A 22745-nucleotide genomic window follows, 5' to 3' on the forward strand; every position below is an offset into this window, starting at 1 on the left:
TTCCATTCACAGAGGTGCTTCAGCAACTTTGCTCATAGGAGCTGTCACTGAAGTCCGCTGTACTGACTGTTCTCACTGCTTTGGCTGTTCTGATGTATCTCTTCTTCAAAAGTGAAATTTGAACGATCTACAGTTAATGCCATACCTCTTAAGTCAGTGAAGAGTTTGCAAGTTAATGTTTTCTTGGAGATGTTTGTTGTACATGTAATTGTAAGGCTTTTTTTTTTCTCCATGATTTTCAGAAGATTATAGCACAAGTGAATGAAATCATTTTGAATAAATCCAGAAATGCAGATGTTAGTATTTTTAACTAGCAACATTATTACTTGCGTATATTGTCATTACTGAGCAGTGTGGATTGACTTTAATTTTCTTCATATTTCTTGGGAGCTCACTCTCGACGATTCTTTCTTGTTTTCTCTATCTTTTGCTGAAACTAGTGAAACCTTGCTTTTGGTTTGGAATTATTAGTAATGTTTTCAAAGATCTTTTGTGATATATGTTTTCTGCTGTTTTATAAATCTGCCTTCCTGTGTATATTGCTGAACTATTGGCTGAAATGATCAAAAGGCAAAGCATCTAAATTATCTGTGTGATAAGTAGTTTAAATACTGTTTTCTTAAAACTTTATTTTGCCTCAGAAATAGAAGTGGTTTCACAATATGTTTAATTAGCAGCCTCATTTTAGTTAGTGCAGAACTGGATGTCTTTTGATTATGCGTGTTCAAGGTGTGGTATATTTTAAGGAGAGGTATATTTTAACATTGTTAGGAGTTTTTCAGAAGTAAGGCTGTAGTCTTGCTAAGGCTTGGAAATGCCACAGTTCACGCATTGCAATTCATGCAATGGTGGTTGCATGAAATGTTGCATGTGATCCTTTGAACTTTGTACTATTTGATCATGCCAGCATATATCAGAATGACAAATGATAGGAATTAGCCAGATGTAAGACAGGCTTCATTATGCCTGGAAGTGTTCTGATGTCCACTGATTAGGAAAAAAAGGAAAACTTTGTCGCTACTTTTTTTTTCCAGTAGACAGGAATGCACTTTTTCTAAATATTATACTACAGCCTTGCTATAGGCATCATGAAGAATTGAAATTAAGGTAGAAAACTGCTTTTTATACTCTTCATGCTACATGGTACATGGTGTGCCAATACAGATTTGCAGCCAGACTCTACACTGAATATTGAGAAGTACACTTTATTTATACAGCGCTGTCAATCAAAGTTGTAGAATTCTCCCACACTCTAATTCCTAATTAAAATCTAACTATTAAGCAGAAGTAATCTCAGAATTAAGGACTCAGCAATCTTGTATTAGAAAAAGTGTTATGCGCTGAAAGCAAAGCATGTAATAATGTTTTGGTGGGCTTCCATAATGATGCCTGTCAGTAATTTCAAGTTCTCTCAGTTTATAGATAAAACAGTTGCTTTTTTAATTAGTTGCTTGCCTTACTCATTAAAGATGTAATGGCTCGTTTTTGTTATTGTCAAGTCAGTTCTTCTTTCTGAAGATTCAGAGTGAAGCTTTAAATTGTAATTCTGAAAGGTAAAATGTTATTTATCTGATTTCTTTCTCATAATTTGTGATAAAGATTATGACTGTCAATCCAGGTGGTTACGTTTGTGTCAGAAGGCTCAAACTTGTTTTCAGAGTTCTTTATGAACTTTGGAAAGATAGAGAAGGGAGAAGATAAGTAGAAAATGGCTTTCCTGCCCTGTAGCACTTCAAAGATTTCTGATGATTGAATCAGAAAATATTGAAAATTGTTTAAAATGGGTCATTTACGACAAATGTGTTTCTCATCTTGACCATTTTACACTTTCTGAAACTTTTGAGTCGCTCTAAGTTAAAAGAAATAGAATCTGATGTCCAAAACTTAACAGTTGTCTCCAAAATATTTTTTGAAATGTTAAATTATTTTGAACAGATGTTGTCCTACAAAAAAAAAAAAAAAAAAAGTACTAATTTTGGGATTAAAACTTAAATGAAAATGTTGATTTTTACTGAATAGAACAAGCAGCATAATAGGAATAGAAGACAGATGTATGAAGTGTAAAGGTTTCAAACGTATTGATGCTTTTCTAATTATGATGGCAATTTAATGGGAACATACTGTTACTTTGAGACCAGTGATTGCTCTGAAGTTTTCTAGCTTTTTTTGACTTGCTGATAATGAACACCTGAAGTCATGGAGATCTGCCGGTTAAGACCTCATTTTCTGTAAATTCAGGAAACTGCTAACATTTATGAGAGGTAAACTTTGTTGACATCTTTTCACTTCCATTCTCACTTTAGTAACACAAGTTCAGCTGTTTGATTAGCTTTTGTAAAATGTACAGGCAGGACCATATGATGTGTTATTAGAGGGAGTTCCTAACACGTGAACATTTTTCAATCTAGAGTTTCTTCTCTTCATCAAGAGATCTTCAAAATACCATAGATTAATCTTGTACTTCAACAATATTCTGGAAACATTTTTTTTCTTTTCCCGTTGTCTCATTATTGCTTCATAAAGGTCTATTTGAATGACAGGGTCAAACTGTGAAGTCTTTATCCATATGGACCCCTCTTGTTTATCTATTTGTTGCAACAGACCAGCAGTCTGTTTGTGATGCTGAGACTGGAATCTAAGCTGTTTGCTTTTTTTCTGGGATAAAGGCCCAGTTATCAAATGCATGTGTTGTATACAATGTTTGCAAAAAAGATTAGACTCTTATCTTATGCTCAGCTTGCAGATCAGCATTTATCCTGTATGCCAGTGTATGGCCTTTCTCTAAAGTTCTAGTTAAGCAGCTTTCTTTATGTGGGTTCTGTTTGTAGCAGTATGTATGAAATAGCCTGACATCCAGCTTCTGATCTGCAGTTCAGGCATGTTCTGAACTTCAAGTATGCAAGTACTGACACTGCAACCATAGAACCAGCTTTCAAAAATGGAAATACTAGATATGGGAGACAGGATTCTTGACATCTGCAAGGAAAAGGGAGTGAATATCTTCTGATTTGGTCCAGTAAAATGTTGCACTAAATCTTTCTGCTTCAATACAAAGAAGAAAGTGGAGATGTGTGATGTCTGGGTTGGCTGAGGAAAACTGGGCCTGGACTGTAGATGTTGTCCTTTCATCTGTTTTAGAGTTGAAGGAACCGGAGAATCAAAATTAAAAGAACAGTCATGGCTTAAGGAAGTGACTTTAAAGGTATAAGAAGTCAGTTAAATGGGCATTTTCTTGTTGAAAGAGGGAAATGAGTTAGGAATCCGTGTGTGCAGGAAAGGATGAAAAAGATGCGCAATGAAGAGGACTTGAAAAATGTTGACAGTTACTAGGGAAAGGTGGGAAAGTTGATAAAGGTTCCAGAACAAGGTGAGGAAAGTTTTCTTGCTCTTGGAAAAATTTTCTGATACTAGAGAACTTGAGCAGAAAATTAAAAATTATATGAGAGATAGATTACCCCAACATGTGGCAGCATGTTCATATATGAACAGACTATGAAGATCCATCCTTCCTCAATGTGATCATATTTGCATGTCTGTATGTTTATATTTCTAAGAATCATGCTTGGTGAAATAAAAGAGACTTGGCTGCTCTGTCAGGCAGATTGATGCCCATTTGGGGCATCTCCGTATGAATGGAGAATGGAATAGTTTGGTTGGTTATGGAAAGGAAATGAGCACTAGGGTGGGAAGTATTGCAGATGCGGTCCATTTATTCCCACATCTTTACAGACAGCAGCGTCTGAAGTCAGTGTTGAAAGTAGCTGTAGGTGCCGGATGGAGAAATAATTTCTCCAACCCTGGCTGGTACTCCCAGTGCTGCTTGCGATTCATTCAGTCTTGCAGGCAAGTTGGGAGAAACAGGTGGTGCCTCAGCTGGTGAATTACTGAGAGAGAAGAGTCTTTTGTTTGGCAGCAGAAGCCAGACTGATTAGCTGTTGCCACTGCTGCTGGCACAGGTTGATGAGAAGAGGAGGGGAAATGCATTTACCACAGCTGCTACTGCTGCTGGAGTCTTCTCTATTGATTTATTTTATTTTATTTTTATTTATTTGTTTGTGGTAAAATTGCATGAAAGCACTTCAACAAAAACAGTATGGTGAGCTTATGGGACCAGCAATGGGGCATAAATTAATTATTGAGTGCAAAACTTTGAACTGGTGAGGAAGATACTACCTTAATGTTTGTGAACTAAATTAGCCATGATAACACAATGCCTTTGGCTAGTCAGCTATAATCCTGAGCACTTATCTTCCCAAATGTAGAGCTCCATCCTTTGCTCCATACCTTTTCAGGATCATTCTGAATATTGTGAAAAGAACAAAATATTGTCTACCATCCTGCATGCCTGTAGCTACATTAAGAATGTAGAAGCCAACTAGCCTTGTCTGTGATAAATTATAACATATGAGCAGATTCCTTTTTGTGGGTTTCTTTTAGAGTTTCTTTGACGTTACAGAAAATAAAATTTTATTCAGCTTCAGTGTGCAAAAGATCTTGCAAGCTTGATTCAGCAGGCTTCAAGATGGTAGATTGGGTGCTTCCATTGTCCTGAAGGCAAAGTTATACAGGAAATGACCTTTTTAGAAAAATACCTTTTGTAGTCTGTTTTGCTTTTTATGGCAGTATAAATTTAAGAGTTGTAACAATATTAAAAGCAGTTTGAAGGGGAAAAGAATAAATGACTTGTTCTTTAATTTTTCCTCCAAGTGAAAAAGAATATTTCTTTCCAGTTTGACAAAAAGATGATTGCTCTTAGAAAAATGGGTATATATTTTGTGATCCAGGTGCTGTGATATAATTGCAGGACTTAATTTCTTATCTGTCAGAAAAGACAAAAACTCTTCATGCCCTGGGAATCTTCTGCAGGCAGACGTCTTTGTCTTCCCTGATTTCATTCCAGATGTCAGGGAAGTCATTTGTGCTGTTGGCAGCTTCTTGCACAAACTGTAGCAGTGGTGTTTTTCGTTTTTTCATCAATGCACAAAGCAACTATGGAGGGGAAAAGAAAACAAAAAATACCCAACAACCCTACTCTTATTTTGATAGGATGAGAAGTAAGAACCCCATAACAGGAACTCATTGTGCGTTCTGTGTGAGACATGCTGCTTCACAAAGGGGCAGCAGATCAACAGACAAGCGAACCCATTAGTGCTTGTTTGGCATAATTAACAGATTCCTCTTTAATTTTTTGGATTTGAATTTTCAGTCTCTGAATTTTCAGTCATGGTATTTCCTATAGTGTCTTACAGCAGTGTCATGTGAGCGGTAAAAGTACAGTAACTAGTCCAGAAATACGTCAAAATAATTTTCAGGATAATACTTTTCCATAGACAGCTCTAAAATTTGGAATACTTATGAGATCACAGGGATCTTTTTTTTTTCATCTCTGAATTCAGAAAATCAGCAAGAGTCTGGCTGGTGAAGAGAGCCTGGGCCAGCAGTCTCAATTTGCAGTGCTGCAAGGGTGAATCCGGATACTATGGCAGATATCAGCAAGTTGTTACGTGACACGCTGGTAGCAAAAGATGAAGCTTTGGAAAATGGTGTTGTGTCAACGATAGTGCTTTACTGCTCCTTGAGAAAAGCTAGAAATTGAAGGTAAATTAAGGGAAACTCTGGAATCCACTTGGGAAGTGTTAGGAAAGGTGAGCTAACAAAGGTCTGGAGTCCTGGAACCCACGGGGATTTATTTTCTATGCTTGCTGTTGGGCTTAGACCTACACAGATGTGTTGATGAGTTGTGAATTGACCTCAGCAAGATGTGTAATATGTTTCAGGAAACCAAGATGAGTCATGATTTACTGACATGTGTGCATGGTAAGTGAAATTACATTGTTTCAGCTGATTTTTTGCTTTTTTAATTTTATTTTTTGATGAGCATATTCCAGTTGCTCCAGCTCATCAGTTAAATTGTCCAGTTAAGACAACTTAACTGTGTCCTTGTGACTCATGTTATTTTCTACTCCTTCATGTACTGTGGTGTTCAGTACTGAGTTTGGATGTTGAGCAGCAGACTTGGAGTTACGGCAGAATGTTTTGTGCTGTTTCACTGGAGTTTCTGACTTTAATTGATTCCTTAGCGAGTCATAAATTGGATGAGATCTCCACTTTATTCTTTCTTTTTTTTCTTTTTTTTTTTTTTTCTCCTAGATGTGCTCTTTTCAGTGGTTGTTAATGCATAAAAAACCTTCAAAACTTTCTCTAAACTTTTTTTTCTGCCAGCTCAGCAGCTGTCAACTCCTTAGTAGTTTAATGGCATCACTGTATATTTTCCTTTTCATGTTTGTTATTTTTATGCTGGGTTTCTCCTTAAAGTTCTCTACAAATGGTCTTCTTTTTTTTTGCTTACTGTTTTTTGAAGAGTTGTTCTTGGCTGTTCTCACTTGATGTTCAAATAATGCCAGAGTCTTTTGAATAGTCATCCCTCTCTCAGACCCACTGCATGTTCATATGAGTTCAGAGACATTTATTTTTCCACAGTCACTGTGAGGGCTTAAGGTTGTTTAACACTGTAGCAAGAGCAGTAACTTTTCCATCCTCCAGCCTGATGACAGCTGTCCTCTTAGCAAAGGCCGTGGACGGAGAGATGATGTGTGCATGGAACCAGTGATGTTTCCACATTGCAGTAGGGGTGTTGGTAAGGCATTGGGCATCAGAGAAATGTGGTGAAAACCCAGAGGTTTCAACTGTAGGTGAAGACCAATGGAGATCTCCCTACCCACTGTGCCCTGAATTCTCTCTCACCATACTTCTACAAGAAGTGCAGTTGTTCAGATTGCTTTGCAACATGTGTGGTTTTGCAGTACTTCAAGCATGGAAGAATTCGGTGCTTTGTGGGACACAATATTAATCGTTTTTTAGGAAGTAGATCTGCACTGATGGGAACAAGTGCTGTCAAATCTTTAGGAAAAACAAGCCTTGTGGCTGCACCGCTCCTGCTGTATGAGAAAAGCATATGAATTTGTGCCAAGTTGCTGGAAAGAGCTAAAGTCACCTCAGGCTTCCCTTCCTCAGTGACCTCCGTCTGGGCTCCTGAGAGCTGGGATTTTTCTGGATGCCATTTTCTGATAACCTCTGCAGATAAGAGGTCTGGGACAGTTCTGCTTGGATAAGTGGAGAATCTGTTTATTGCAGTTGATATATACTCTTGTTGACCTCATGACTCTCAGCTGGCATCTTGAATCACTCAGGAAAAACTAATGCCCCAGCTCCCAGATCAGTTTCTTTCTCAGTTTCACCCTCATCCAGCTGAAAACTCACCTTCCTTCATAGTCATGGGAAATGAAGATCTTCTGGGATAAAATAAATGCTGATGAGCAGTATGCATGGTCTATAGGGAAATAATGTGAACAGAGAAAGATTTCAGTGTTAGAAGTAGTTCTCATGATTTTTTTTTTTCTTTTTCCTTTCAATTTGAAAGCGTACTTAATACTGTTGACTGGTTTTGTGAAAGCTTTCAAAAGTGAATTTCAAGTCGTACAGCTTAACGGGCTTTCAGTACGTGTGGGAATGGTTCTGCACAGTACAGTCAATACACACAAATGTGCCGTAACCCCTGCAGATATTCATAGCATGGAAGGATATAAAAGGCTGTTGTCCACCAACAGCGTTGCAAATGAATTAATGGCTTTTTAAAATATCAATGAATCTAGGAAGAAAGCGCTAATAGTTAGGAAAAAGAGAGATTTTAAAAAGCTGAAAATCTACATTGGTGTAGAAAGTGGTATGAAACATAATATACTGGCAGTAGTCCAAACTTAATTTTGTTTATGTCCTGGATAACTAGTTTTGTCTCGTCAGTAATAAAAATGTTCAGAGTTGCACAGTCCTCAGCAGAGAAAGGATCACTGCACATGAAAATGTTGAAGTTTCAGCAGATAGGGATGCTGTGACTTCTACCCTTCCACACAGGGGTTATTTATTGCCTCTTTTATGGAATTTGCACCACGCCAGAATTTAGATGAGTTCTCATACAGTGTACAATGCACAGTGGCTCAGAGCTAAACGGTTATGAAAGACAGGACATTTGTGCTTTTGTGATGCCAGTTTTTAATGGGTAAAGAATATGCGTGTCTCTGTGAAGGATTATCAGTGTAAGACTTCATCCACAGTGTGTAGATATTTTCAGAATGTACCAAAGTCTTTGCAATAGAACGAATTTGTAAAAAATAATGATAGCCTTTGTATCTGAAATACGATTTATTTATTTTGGAAAGACTGTACATCTCTTCTTGTTTCCAGTTACTGAATGTGAAATAGAAATCACTCTTGTTATTTTGCTAGTGATATTATTTACTACTTACTTGATCCCCAAAGATGATATTCTTGGGAAGGAGGAAGTGTATGTTTACAGTCAGCTGCACCTGGTTTTGCTTAATGAATTGTTTAAACCAATCATCTTTACAATAGGTTTGATTATTAATACAGCAGAAATCTTACTTGTGGTTACTATGGTAAATGCTGCACTTCATAATAGTATCTCCAGATTGATTTTAATTTAGAAACTTAAAGGCTCATTTTGGCTTTTCCTGTAGTAAATTTGTGAAGTGCTTGAACTAGGTTTTGAAAATGACTCATTTTGCTCTTGCTTGATTGTTACATGAATGCAGGGTGGAAGTTGTACTTCAGAGAATGTTCCGTTTCTCAGCTTCATTAATATTTCATTGCTTAACTCTTTTTATACTCTACTGAGATAGGCTTTTACATCATGTTTAGGATAACAGAGCTCCTGAATGTTTTATAAATAAAATACTTATTTCAGATTCAGAATAATACTCTAATGTAACTCTATATCCAAAATGTAAGAAATTTAGGAAGCGATTTGTAAGCATAAAATGCCAAACGTTATTTGAGTGTTCTTGAAATAACTGCTTCCTTATTTGTCTTATTTCATGCAGGCATTCCTTCACCGAATGATCCAGTGTGCTGCAGCCAAAGTGGATAAAAATGTCACAGAAGAGACAGTTAAGGTTAGTCTCCTAATTGCACGTGTGTTTTATTTTGTATCGGTTTTTTTATTTATCTGTGTTTTATTCTTTTGCAGATGTTGTTTTCAAATATTGAAGATATTCTTGCAGTTCACAAGAACTTCCTGTCCCTCGTGGAGGAGTGTTTGCAGCCAGAACCCAGCGCACACCATGAAGTTGGAACTTGCTTTCTTCATTATGTATGCTGTCTTCTATTATAACTTTCTTTCACTTCTTTTCCTTTTCTGACCATCTCTGTTAATTAATGTAATGATGAGGAAAAAATATGACCTGGTTGCATAATGTTGAGTACTTTGAGGTCATCTCTTGGTTACTGTCATCCCCCAGAAAAGGAGGGGGATGAAAAAATGAAGGAGGAACATAAAATGGGCAATTTGTTGTTCATTTTTTATATTCAACGAAGTAGCAGTAATGCCTCTTGTAGCTATTAATTTTTTTATTTTTATATTTTTGTAAAATATATATATATATTTTTAAATGAAGAGAAAAAATCAGTTGAGAGAAGTAAATGTTAAACCTGTACCAAGCAAATGTCTATATTTGTATCTGCTGCCAGAGTTTTCACATGAACTCATCTTCAGGGCCTTTAAGTTCGAAGAGTCAAAAGTGTATTTGAAAACAGAGCAGGGCTTTAAGTTTTTTGCCTAACAGAAACCTACAACTGCTTTTTAGTAGTAAACATAATGTCAGAGGTCTAGTACTTGCCTGTGGCCTGCTGGATGAGAGATTACCCAAGAGCAGAGTGGTGGCTGGGGCACTGGTGCTTGAGGCTGCGGGAGAGGACAGAGCGCTGTGCTGCGGCACTGGTGTCTTCTGGTGGAGCACTGCTGTGTCCCATGGCACTGTAACTGGTTATAAAGTGAGGAGCCAATGGCACCTGTGGATCCCAAGGGTTGTCTCTTTCACCTGAGAGAGCTCTGTTTGGTATAAATTCACATAGGGTAATGGGTTTTTTTGAAAGGGATCTCAGCCCAAACTGACACAGCAAGCCCTGCAGTGTGGGGGTAGCTTGCTGTTGCCAGCATGTGCGATGGAGGTACCAGGAAAAAGGTAAAGTATGGTAGACTTTACTTACGTTGCCCTTAGATTCTAGGAAAAAAAAATCTGAATAATTAGGGAAGAATTGCTGGGTAGATATTTCCATAGTTCTTTGCTGTGAAGATGTTTTATTTCTTATAACTCCGGTACCTCCACAAGCATGTTTGTAAGTTCTTCAGTAGTAGTCTTCTTTGCATATTATTTTTCTTGTTGGTTTAAAACAAGGATGTCACTGTTGCAAAGCTCTGTAGAATTAAAGCAAGTTAGTTTACTTTAAGTCCCAGACCTAATGAGAAGTGTAGATGTCATTGTTATCTTTGCTTAGAGTCCCATTTATTTGCTGAATCTTTGTTTATTCATTGTGAGAGGAGAAAATTATTAATGGTTAGTGGAAATTGAGTAACATCAGTTTTTGACTCGATGGAAGCATGGCTGACATTTGCAAATAGATGTTTGCAGTCAAAATAGATAACAGTGCCAACAATTAACATACTAATTGTGCATTTTCCTTGGTGTTTCTTTGTTGGTGGCCGTGGTGTGTTGTTTCTTTTTTATCCTGTGTTTTGTAGATAGTCCAAATTCTGAAATTTTTCAGGGAATTCCCAAGAGATGCTTCCAGACTGTTCACTATTCTAATTAAAAGCAGAAATAAAAAGGACAAGAAAGGCTGGAGCTCAAATAGTAAATGTAGGAGAGATTGATAACCTTCCAAAACAAAGATTGTGTTAGTTAACCAGCTTTCAAAACTGTGATTTCTGTGCTTTATTTATTAATAAAATGATCAAAACGGCAATTGAAGAAAAATTTCTTTGTTTCTATAGAAAGAGAAATTTCGTATCTATGATGAATACTGCAGTAACCATGAGAAGGCACAGAAAGTTCTGCTTGACCTCAACAAAATAAGAACAGTGCGGACATTTCTTCTGGTAAGTAAACTTTCAATTGATGTTCTAACAGTATTTTTTTTTTTTTTTAATTTGGTAGTGAGTTTCTAGTTTTGTTGTCTCCACCATGTAAAAACTATATAACACCTTCAAGTGATCAGCGAGTAGTTTCAACTAGAGGTGATGTTTTCAGAAAAGGGGACTGTGTACATCAGCTGCCCTTGGATCTGTGCATAACACAGCATTAGGCTTTATGCCTTGATCTTGCTGGTCAAGGAAGAAAAGGGTGTAAAACCAGCTGTCTCTCTAAAAAGGGAAAAGAATAGATCAAGTTGTGTGAGGAAGGACAGAGAGGATAAAGAAATGAAATTAGAAGCCGAAAGTCTGTGCAGAACTTTTGATGATGATGTCCACATACTGGTACTGTAGTCGAGGCTGTGCTGAACAGTAAAATGTTTTCTTATGGTTCATAGAGTAGTCATCCTGATTGTAGACACAGAGATTAAAAAACAAACAAACAAACAAACAAAAAAACAGAAAAAAAACAATACCTAGCCTTCTACATATTTAGTCTTCAACTTTACAAGACAGTGAAGGAGGAGTTTTAAAATGTTGAGTATGACAGACCTCATTATTTTTCCACAGCAGAAACAGTTTCCATATAAATACTGAATTTCCTAATTGTTGACATTATTTGTTAAAATAAGATTTCAGTGTGGAATGACTTTGCATTATCCTTTGTTGCATCCTGTGATAACGAGGTCAGCTTTGAAGTGCAAGGCCTTCTGTGTTGGAACTTACGCACTTGGAGAGGTGCTCGCGGATAAGATACTGAAATTCAGAATTCAGTGATCAAATCCAATTATTGTGTTTTGGGACTACGAGCGAACTTGAACAAATGTCACTATCAACAAAGCTTAACAGATGTCGTTACATCACAATATTTATTTATTAATTTTTCGTACACTCTAGACTTTCACTGCTGCTGTTTCTTGTCAGAGTTCTTGGTAAAATTGTCCTAGAGTAACTTAGTAAGTCTGGGAAAGGTACTGCCTCTTTTCCTATCTGCATTAACTTACAGCCAGGGAATTTTGTTATTGCATGGATGCACAGGGTATCTTGAAGCACCATCTGCCTTTTTTTGCTGTCTCTTATTCTACAGTGTTCCTTTCACAGTAAAAACCAGCAACAACAACAAACAGCTTCAGAGTTGTTCTGTTTCCTCAGAGATTGACACGTATTCCTCTACTTGAGGAGCTGCACGCATGATTCTTTTTTTTGGCGACAGCCTGGCTGAACTTAAGAAGGTGTGAATGCTGACTAAAGAGACAAAAAACAAAATGATCTGAAGAAAGATTGCAAAGAGCTTGTTTTGAGATAAAGAAAGCCAAGTGTGCAGTTGTGGCAGTTCATGTGTTAGTGCCATGTATTCCTGGGGGCACACATAAGGCTTCTACAGCAGTTTATCTACAGGTGCATTTGGGGTGCACCTGTAGAATAGGCAACAACAATCTAACCCAAAGAACAGAATCTCTGACTATTCAATTTGAAAGTAAAATTGAATCCTTCTAGCCAGACAGAACAGTACAGGTCTTTAGAGGTGTGATTATCTACAAATAACTTGGAGTTAAAACCAGACTTTTGTGCCTTTAAATATAAAGACAGACATTACATAAACCTGTAGTTCACATTATTTTGAGCAGGTTCATCAGTCTTTTTTGATTGGTAGGTTAAGTTAGGTACTTCAGGATAAAGCAGTCTTTAGGATAAGGCAGAAAGTGGTTGACCAGGGATACAGAGCAGAGTCTTAGGCGTGGATGTACAGATCCCCATAGCAGTACTGGTTGTTGGGCACACGCATTGTGAGTTAGATGCTGAGTGGAGCAGTCACCCAGTTGTGTAACCTCTGTTCCAACAATGGATCTGCATCCAGATTAGTGGCCTGTATCAAAATATCATCTGTGTTTTAAGTGCATTTGTTTAGTGTTTTCATGTTAGACATCTTGCTCTTTGAAGCCATAGTTGATCTCATGTCAATTCCTTCTGGTATCTTGATAAAATATTCATTTTTACTGTAGATCTTTATGCACTTGCAGTTTGATTACAGCAATTTCAAATATTTGTTGTGATGTCCCCTTAGACTTGGTTGTCTCAGATTGCCCTAATTCTTTTCTCTCTCTCTCAGCTGCTTTTTCATGGGTGCTTCCATGCAGTATTTCAAGTATTCTTTGCTCCTGTGTTGAAACTTGTCAAAAGTCACAGATTCCTTAGCCCGTGACTATGGATATTTATTCAGTGCCCATCATCTTTAAGTAAACAAACATCTAAACAGTAGACCTTTATTGTATCAGGATGACCATATTGAAATCCATAAAACCATTTTTCGTACTACTTTCTACCTCAAACAGCGTCTGTAATGATCACTCTGAATTCTGTGTTGTTGTTATTGGCATGTGAAAGGATATTAGCATTTTATTTATTGCCTCTTATTGTAAGTGTTTACATAACTTTCCACTCTTAATTGGATTAGATGAAGATAATTAGGGTTACCTGCATAATGATTACTGCATGACACCACTGCAGCTTCCTTGTCATGGATGATAGTCTATGTACCTGTCTGTGCACGTGTTCAATTCTGTTCCAGTGATAGTCTTGCAAATCTCTCTCTTCACATACTTGATTTACATATAGGTTAGTTATTACTGTGTGCGCATGCTCTTGTCTTCATTTTTGTAAATTTTAAAAGCAACTGCCTATATTATAGAAACTTGATGTTTAATGGAGATTAAAGCCTATTGCGGACTCATCTCTTGAACTTTAGTGTAACTGATCCTTTGACAAACTGTAATGTTATCAGGATTTATTAATCTGTGAAACTGTTTGCACTCTAGAATTGCATGCTCCTTGGAGGACGTAAGAACACAGATGTACCATTGGAGGGATATCTTGTAACACCAATACAGAGAATATGCAAGTATCCTCTTCTTTTGAAGGTACTTCTCAGTTGTTTTTTTTTTTATCCTGGATTTCATACTCTCCTATGAAACTGGTTGCCAAGCGTATTTCAGTGAAACAGTGGAAACTATCTCCCTTCAGAGTGAATAATCTCAATAAGATATGGCACCCAGACTTGTGTTCATTAAAGCTAATGGCAAGACTTCTGATATCAGTATTAAAAGCATGGAGTTTGGCTCAAGAAAGATTATTAGCTTTCCTTTATATGTAGCAGTGAAGTTGACTCTTCATTGTTGAGTGGAAGTGAGGCATTCAAGTGAGTTTAATGAGACTGATTTCAGCTGGGTTTGACCATATCTTTCTTTGCTTAAAATGGTTGCGGTAGCGGAGTTTGTTACCAACATACTTTGCTGAATCTAATTTACCATCATAAAATGGTAAATTAAAAATATATATGAAAATGATTTTAAAGAAACACTTCAGAATAACAATAAGATGTTGTGTAATGTATTTTTAATGTGTTTGCATGTTTAGGCTTACCTTACTGTTACGGCTTAATACTTAAAGAAAACTGTTAAATGTGCTGATAAGCATTAGATATTCAAGTCTCTGAGCTACTGCAGTTTTCTAATGCTGGGAAATAAGATAATATGATCTTTTGGAAAGCAGATATTTTAAACACATTTATGCTTAACAAATTTGAGGTTAACATTGTTTATTATTTCAAACTGTGAGAGAAAGCAAGAGCAGATTCTGCATTAGTTGTGATTATTAGGCTATATTTTTTTAGTCCATATGAGTTTAGATCTCAAACATTGCCACTTAGAAGGCATATGCATTTCATTGCTCTAACATAAAAGATTAAAAGCAAACACGCTAAAATAAAGATTTTTTTAAAAAAACAAGTTAATACAATTACAGTGAAGTTTAAATCATCTCGGATAACTGTGGTTTTATAGTTCCTTTGGCTTATTTTAAAATTATATTTTATTTTTTCAGTGGAGGATCTACAGACAAAACAGGGAAATTGACTAATGAATCACACTAGTGGCACATTGAAATGAATATATTTATGTAAAATAAATTTTGAGAGAGTGTGCTGGTGGCATTGTTAAGGATACTTGCTAAAGCTTCTGAAAGAACGTACCCAACCTTCTGTCAGAATGTGCACTGAAGGCAGCACTTTGCTGAGCTGTAAAAGGGGAGTTGGTAGTTTGAGATAGGAAATCTTCAATGAATACAGGCAACTCCACTTTTGTTTTTCGGTACGGCTGCTATTGCCAGTAGCCATACAAAATTGGTGAGTCACCGAAACTATTGTTCACTGCTCCCTTGTGTTACAGTAGATTAAACAATAGAGTGGAGATAAAGAAGCTGGTTTTTTTTTGTCCTGAGTTGCAGGAAAAGCAGGTGTTAATTTTAATGTCAGTAAACTAACATTTTAATGCAGAATTGTTATCTTTGTTGTTGAACAATGCCATCCCACAGTATTTAAAAACAACAACAAATGTTAACATGCAGAAGGTGAGAAAAGTAGCAAAAATAGAAGCTTTTTCCTAAGTAGTGATTTAGTTTTATTATTAGTAATTTATTTCTCTGTGTTTTAGTTTCCTACTAGAACAAAATGCAGGAGGGCTTATTACTTTTGCACCTAGTGAAAGAAGCGTGTCTATGATTTGATTTTGTATCCTGGTCAATTTAAGCCTCCTTTAATGTTCACTTAGAGATCAAAGACAAGTTCTTTTTTTTCCTTCTAATGTCTTAATAGGAGTTACTGAAGCGGACTCCAAGGAAGCATAGTGACTATGCAGCATTAATGGAAGCCCTCCAGGCCATGAAAGCTGTCTGTTCCAACATAAATGAAGCCAAGAGACAAATGGAGAAATTAGAGTTTTTGGAAGAATGGCAGTCTCATGTTGAAGGATGGGAGGTAATGTCACGAAATGTGTCACTTTGCATTGAGGGAGATTTATCAATTTTCAACAGGCATGTATTGCACAGGTTTTATAATCCTGAAGATATAGTGAGTTCCTCACTTCTGTTAAATGACAGCTTTTATTTAGACTCTACACTGCAAATTGTTTTGTCCGTGATTGAGCATTGCTATGTAGAACCTCACTGATTGGCATCTACATTTAGTCCAATGAGTTAACTTCTCATCCTAATTAATACCTCTGTATCTCTGTCCAGTCTGATAATAGACCTTCAGTTAATCACCCATGTTGGCTACCTGCCAAGATTCAACAGCTTAACTGCTGGCAAGATTGGTGACCAGTTTGAAAGCTGATAACCCTTAATAGTGAGAGGTTCATGTGCTTCTCACTGTAAAAGTGGTCATGAGTGCTATCTCCAAAACTGTCCCCTCAAATCTTGTGCTAATCCTGATACATATAGGCAAGGATTCTTTGCTCTGTGTAATATTTAGTTTCTGGAAAAGATAGAGAGGAAAATGTATTTTTTGAATGCTAGCCTGGTAGAGTGAGATCTAATCTTTTAGCTATGAAGTGGGAAATGGCCTTCATACAGTACAGAGAAAAGAAAGGGTTAGAGGCTTGGATGGGACCTTGAATCAGAGAAAGCTTTGAGATGGATCTGCTTGAACTTTAACTGACAGAGTTCCACGGGAAGTATGATAACAAAAATGTTGACAAGAATAGGCAGCTTTCAAGTAAACATTCATACTAATAAGTAAAATGGAAGAGAGGAAAAACAGTCTGTACATAGCATTATTATCTCCCTGCTGTTGGCTGTTGCTAAGACTGGGTCTGTGATGCATTTTTTCAGTGGCAACAAAGTTTGTATAGTACCTTCGAGCTCATCTCTGCTTTGAAATTTCCTATTTTTCTAAAAATTTCCTATTTATTTTAAGTATGGATTCAACAACAGATTTTACTTCAGTCAAAATTCTCCCTGTATCTTCAGTACACTGTAGGATATGAAACATATAACTTATTTTTCCTTTTCATGTGGCAACATTTTCAAAGGCAGCTCTTCCATTGCTGTAATTAGGTATGATTTGGGGGAGAAAAATCTTCTCATCCCAGACCTTAGGGCATGATAGTCTTGCTTGAGACTGGCATTGTAACACATTCCATGAAAATTCACTGTGCTATGAGAAGCGGGATCCTAGCAAGTACAGAAGCTCTGTAACTGTTAGTCTCTATTTAGTCAAACCTTTCTGTGTAACTGCATTAGTTATAGTCAGCCTCAAAACAAAACAGTCCATTAAAGATGAACAATAAATGACATGAAATCTGTACTCATGCCAGGATATTGTTCACAGGATTTTTAAGACGGACCTAAATAAAATAAAGCTGTAAGTGTTATTATTGAGAGATAAATCTTATGTGAAAGTAGTAAATATCTTAACAGCTGCTTGTTTAGACATCATAAAAATAAGTTTCTTCTTTGCAATTAGCTTGACCATGCTGCCATCAGCTATATCTTAAAAACATTACATGTAAACATTAAAATGCATGTTACTTTTGTGATAACGTCATAGAGGAGGCAACAGCAAGCTAAATGGCAAGTTAAGTACTTATGTTACTAATATTTTAAGGTAAGATAAACTTGTTAAGTTCTTATTGCCTATCACTGATTTTCTTCCTTCTGTTGTCAGATTTTCAGTTAGGTCTTCTACTGCAATTATTAAGTTCTACTTGCTTTTGGTGCCTTGAGTGTTATGTTTATGTCAAATACATCCTAATAAGCACACCCATTATGAAGTTAGAGTATGATTAATTCAATGCATTATTAGTTATGTAAGTTGATTAAGAACTATTCTCAAACCTCTAACCCTGAATAGCAAATCCACTTTCCTGCATTAAGCTTTTTCTCACTCGTTAAGAAGACTTACAGTAGTAAATATGTTTGCTGTTGGATACACATTAGTGAGCAAAAATAGCTATATGCGAAACACAGAATTCACTCTCTGCTCAGAATGTGTTCTGTGGACTGTAACATAGTAATTTCCTTCCAACATTGATTTTCTTTCCCTAGATTTAATTTTAGAATTTTACTTATGTTTGAACTCTGAGAGAATACCATTGTCTTAAGATCTGTTTTCAGAACAGTTATGTGATATTTACTGTAGTTGAGCTGATCAGGTTGATGTTATCATATGGCAGCCACAGGGTGCCCAATCTGGCAAAACTGCCCTGGCCTTAATAGGCACATCCTTTGCAAGCATGAAATATGTTTAATCCTTGAAATGGTCAGAATTCCAGAGCGTTCATAAGAACTAGCAATGTTTTGAATGAATCCAAACAACAACTATGAAATCTCTCTGAATGCGATGTATGAGAGTGGATTTAATTAAATAAACATCTGGTTTTCTGCATAGCCTAAAAATAAAGAGGAAACTTGTTGGAGATTTCCTTCCAGAAGGAAATGCTTAGCACATTGCTGGCCCCAACTAGAAGGGAAGGGGGGGAAAAAAGACTATTTTAAGAATCTGATCAAAGCATGGCTTGAATTCCTATACATAAGTGTCATAAAATGAAGCTTGTGTTTGTTACAACAAAAATACAGATTCATGGAAAAACGGAACATCTGCTTCAAGAAAGGAAATTAAATGAGAAAGTCAATATACTCAAAATTTTCTAAGTGGTTAAATTTATTTGCCTGAATTCAGAACTTGTGTAGGTGGCTGTCTCAGCTGGAGAATGGCTCAGCAGCTGAAGGAGCCCGCCAGTAAAATTTGCGTGGATGTTTCAGTGATGGAAGAAGAAATAAAATTGTTGTTCGTTCTAAGCTGGAACCAGAACAGCCTAGTGTGACTCACAGGCTGACTTATTAACAATAGCATGGGATATTCTGTCTCAAATAGCATTTTAATAGAGATTTCTGTTTTAAACTCCAGAAGTTTTAGCCCGTTTTCCTGGTTTATTTCTATTTCCTATGCATACGTGCAAGTACTGAAATGTAAGGGAATAAGTACAATTTTTGTCCTTTATCACTGATAGATGGCTACTGAATCAGTACAACCAGATCTTCATATTTGAATGAAATTTGCTCAGAATATGTGGATAAGTAACGTCTGAAAAAACTGAAACCAACAAATACTGCTTTTGATTACATAGTAGTAAAGGACATTTTTTACTATCAAAGATATGTGTTTAATGACTTAAGGATAAAAAGGGAATATTTTAAATTTCTTGTATACAGTCTTTCTCCTTCCAATGTATTTTAGTGTTTTTATTTTATATTAAGTACTACTCTAAAGAAAGATATTTGGGGTTTTCAATGACTCTGTAAGAAAGATGAAGGACAAACTAGGTTATAAGAATTCTGGTTTCACTAAAAATACCCCATCAGCTTTAATTGCTGGTACTTCATATCAATACATGAGTTGTAGCATAGGAGCAGTGCTACAGTGAGCAACAGTATGATCTTCACTTGCAAGCAGTGAGTATATATAATAAATGTTTTCATGAAAATTTTATTAAAGCAAATTACTTTTCACTTTCTAATTGCTCACATTTAAGATTTCCTTGATAGTTTGAGTTCAAATATTTAATGAAAGCATGTTTGTCTCAGAAGAAGTTGGTAATATTTGTTCCAAAAGTTTGTTCAGTTTTAGCTGTGGAGTCAGTAGCCTCTCCTGCTTATAGGACAAGGGTGTCCTCTAACTTGTAGCCTTGAACTAGCTCCATGAAAGGGGCTGCTCAGAACTGGGTAAATGAGTTATCCTAATGGCCTGCATGTAAACTAGTTTGAGTATTCCTGCTGAAAACCCTTGTTTAAAGTGCAGATGCATCCTTCATGAAACGGTTTCTACAGTTTTCATCCTCCTTTGAATTGTGTGATAGATATGCTTGTCCTATGTGCAGCCCATCATGTCCTTCTTTGAGATGTTTTTCGGGATGCTCTGGAGAGGAGTGCTTACGTCAGATGTAGAATCGGCATTGCTTTCACATAATATACCCTTCCTCTTCTGTCCCTTTCAGCTTCTTTCCCATCCAAATTCTAGGAGCAGGCTGGCCCTCACAGTGTTGAACACATAAGGCATGTTGGAGGGAACAGAAGGAGGGATATTTCTGCACTGACAGTGTTATGTAGGAGAGCCAGACGTGACTTCTGATCCTGTTATCTTATTCCCTTGGATTTCAGGAAATGCAACAGTAATAACAAAATTCATTGACCTACAGCCACACCAGCATGGGTTGTGATCTTGTCAAAAGGTATAGGATAAGTGAAGTTAACATTGTTCAGTATTTGGAAGGGAGGTCTCTAAGGGAAAAAAGTACCATTATAATGTTTTCATCATCTAGTAATTTGTATTAGAAGAAGAGAAAAATGAAGAGGAAAATAATAGCAAAGTATAGTAATGTGATACAGATAATACTGTCATGCTGCAGCATTAAGCGTGAATCGTAAATGAGGTAAATCTTGGGAATTGAGGTAACCTGAAACATGTAGGTTTAGCATATGTAAGAAATATGGTATTTAAAGTCATGATTCTGACATGGTAGCAGAACTTGCTTGGACTGTTGGGAGAAGCTTAAATTTTCCTGCAGTGAAAATGAGTATTTCAATATAACGAGATTAAATGATTTCATTAATTGTCTTCTCTGTGAAAAATACACCCTTTTGTAGAAAACTGAAACTGCTGATACAGTTTTAAAACTTTAAAATTGATCTTTTTGGTGCCCAGGTAAAAATGATAATTTTTCAGCAAAGATGGAATTTTCTGTAAAAACAAGGGAACACAAAAGTCGGACTTCAAAAATCAAAACCCAACAAATTTTAAAAGTAGCATAAGGTATTAGTTACTCTTATTAATATACAAATGAAGTGAAATAGAATGGAAAGTAATAACCTACTTTTCTGTAGTTGTTAGCAAAAATTAAATACAGTCCTAATTTATGCTTAATTTATATTATTGAATATGCTTTTAAGGTGCTTCAGTGTTTGGTTTCTAATAAGACTGTAAGATTAATTTGCTAGCTTCTGGTGCTTATTGTCTCTTAGGAAAGGAAGTATGGCCTAGCAGCTACAGATGACATTCATTTTGCCTCATTTTATCCCAAACAGAATCAAGAGTGGTTAGTTAGCATTGATAACTGAAGTTTCTTGATCTATAGAGCTGAATTGTGGTTATAGTTGTGCAGTCTCTCTTATCTCTGTAAACAGCCTGTTTGCCCCATAGAGCAGAGTCTAAGCTATTGCTCAGTATTCAGAGCTGTGATGTACAAAGGATGAATGATAAGATGAGGAGCTGAGAGTGAACCTGCGATTGCTTCTTGGTTCTTAATTGAGTGCTTTTTTTTTTTTTTGTGGGCTGCTGTGATTAGATCAAGAAAAGGAAGTAACTACAGCTATTGCAAGTAGAAATCATTCAGAACATGTGCAGACAAAAGGAAAATCCTGGCTTTTGCAGATTTTCCAAGTAGAATGTTGACTGCTTAAAATTAGGAAACTCCTTGGGCCAGGGCTGTATGTTTTGCTGCAGTCAGGTGTGTAATTGTTGATAGGATGGCATAAATTAATGTAGCACAGGGATGAGAGCTCTGTCTCTCAGGAACATGAATTTGTATGGCAGTCAATAAGACAGTCTGCTGTGTCCTGCACTTGAGCTGCACCACCATCATGAAGCTGCATAGATATGTGGAAGAGTGGCTGGAAAATTTCTCAGCAGAGAAGGACCTGGGGATGCTTGTTAACAACCAGCTGAACATGAGCCAGCAGTGTGGAACATGAGCCAGCGGTGTGGCCAAGGAGGCCAGTGACATCCCAGTTTGTGTCAGAAACAGTGTGGCCAGCAGAACTAAGGAAGTAGTTGTCCCACTGTACTTGGCACAGGAGAGACCACAATTGAAGTATTCTGCTCAGTTTTGGGCCCCTCGCTACAAGAAAAATATTGAGTTGCTGGCACATGCTCAGAGAAAAGCAGTGAAGCTGGTGGAGGGAATAAAGAAGACATATTGAAGGCTGACTGAAGGAACTGGGCTTATTTAGTCTGAAGGACAGGAGGCTGAGTGGAGACACCATTGCTCTCTACAGGAACTTGAAAGGAGTTCTGTCTCTTTTCTCTGCTGACAAGTATTAGGACCTGAGAAAATGGCCTCAAGTTTTTATAATCAGGATGAGGGTCAACTCTTTGAAAGGATAGATAACCGCATGACAAGAGGAAATGGTTCTAAGTTGAAGGAGGGAAGATTTCGGTTGGATCTCAGGGGGAAGTTCTTTACTGTGAGAGTGGTGAGATGCTGGAACAGGCTGTCCAGAGAGGCTGTGGATGGCCCGTCCCTGGAGATGTTCAAGGCCAGACTGGATGGGGCCCTGGGCAGCCTGGTCTGGTATTAGATGGGGAGATTGGTGGCCCTGCATGTGGCAGGGAGGTTGGAGATTGATGATCCTTGAGATCCCTTCCAATCCAGGCCATTCTGTGATTCTGTGATTTGTCTGGGGAGGTCGTTGGATCAGATATGAGGAAGAACTTCATGGAAAAGGTGAAGAAACCCTTGGAACAGTGATTGGAACTGACTGCCCAGGGAAGTGGTGGAGTCTCTGTTTCTGGAGATATTTTGAGATGTGTGGATGTGGCACTTTAGAGATGTGGTGAACTCATTAGTGCTAGGTCGATCTTTGGATTTGGTGACCTTAATGGTCTTTTCCGACCTAAATGTTTGTGTGAGTCTATGATGTTCAGAATAAAAAAGAACAACTTGAATTCAAGGCAGGCTTCCTCAGAAGGTTAGTTTGCCTTTATAAGGCATTGAAATGGTAGGAATTTTTCATAGAAATATTTGTGGAAAAAATATTACTCCTTGTTAAAGTTGCTTCTTTTTCATTAACCTTTTTGAAAGTGCCCACATACTTTTCAAATAGCAGAACGATGAATTTTGCATGAATTTTAAACATTACTGATTTTTCTTTT

General features: G+C 37.0%; 1 protein-coding gene across 1 annotated transcript in view; it reads left to right on the forward strand.

Annotated features, from left to right (window-relative positions):
- The window catches only part of PREX2 (phosphatidylinositol-3,4,5-trisphosphate dependent Rac exchange factor 2), a 177327-nt gene that overhangs the window by 43426 nt on the left and 111156 nt on the right, over positions 1–22745 (forward strand). Inside the window, exons 2-6 of the mRNA XM_085221224.1 lie at positions 8898–8969; positions 9044–9166; positions 10847–10951; positions 13801–13902; positions 15633–15794. Coding sequence (XP_085077350.1) covers positions 8898–8969; positions 9044–9166; positions 10847–10951; positions 13801–13902; positions 15633–15794 — 564 coding nt within the window. The remainder of the gene's footprint in view (positions 1–8897; positions 8970–9043; positions 9167–10846; positions 10952–13800; positions 13903–15632; positions 15795–22745) is intronic.

This window comes from Meleagris gallopavo, chromosome 3 (genome assembly GCF_905368555.1).
Source record: "Meleagris gallopavo chromosome 3, MGAL_WU_HG_1.1, whole genome shotgun sequence".
NCBI classification, from domain to species: Eukaryota; Metazoa; Chordata; class Aves; order Galliformes; family Phasianidae; genus Meleagris; species Meleagris gallopavo.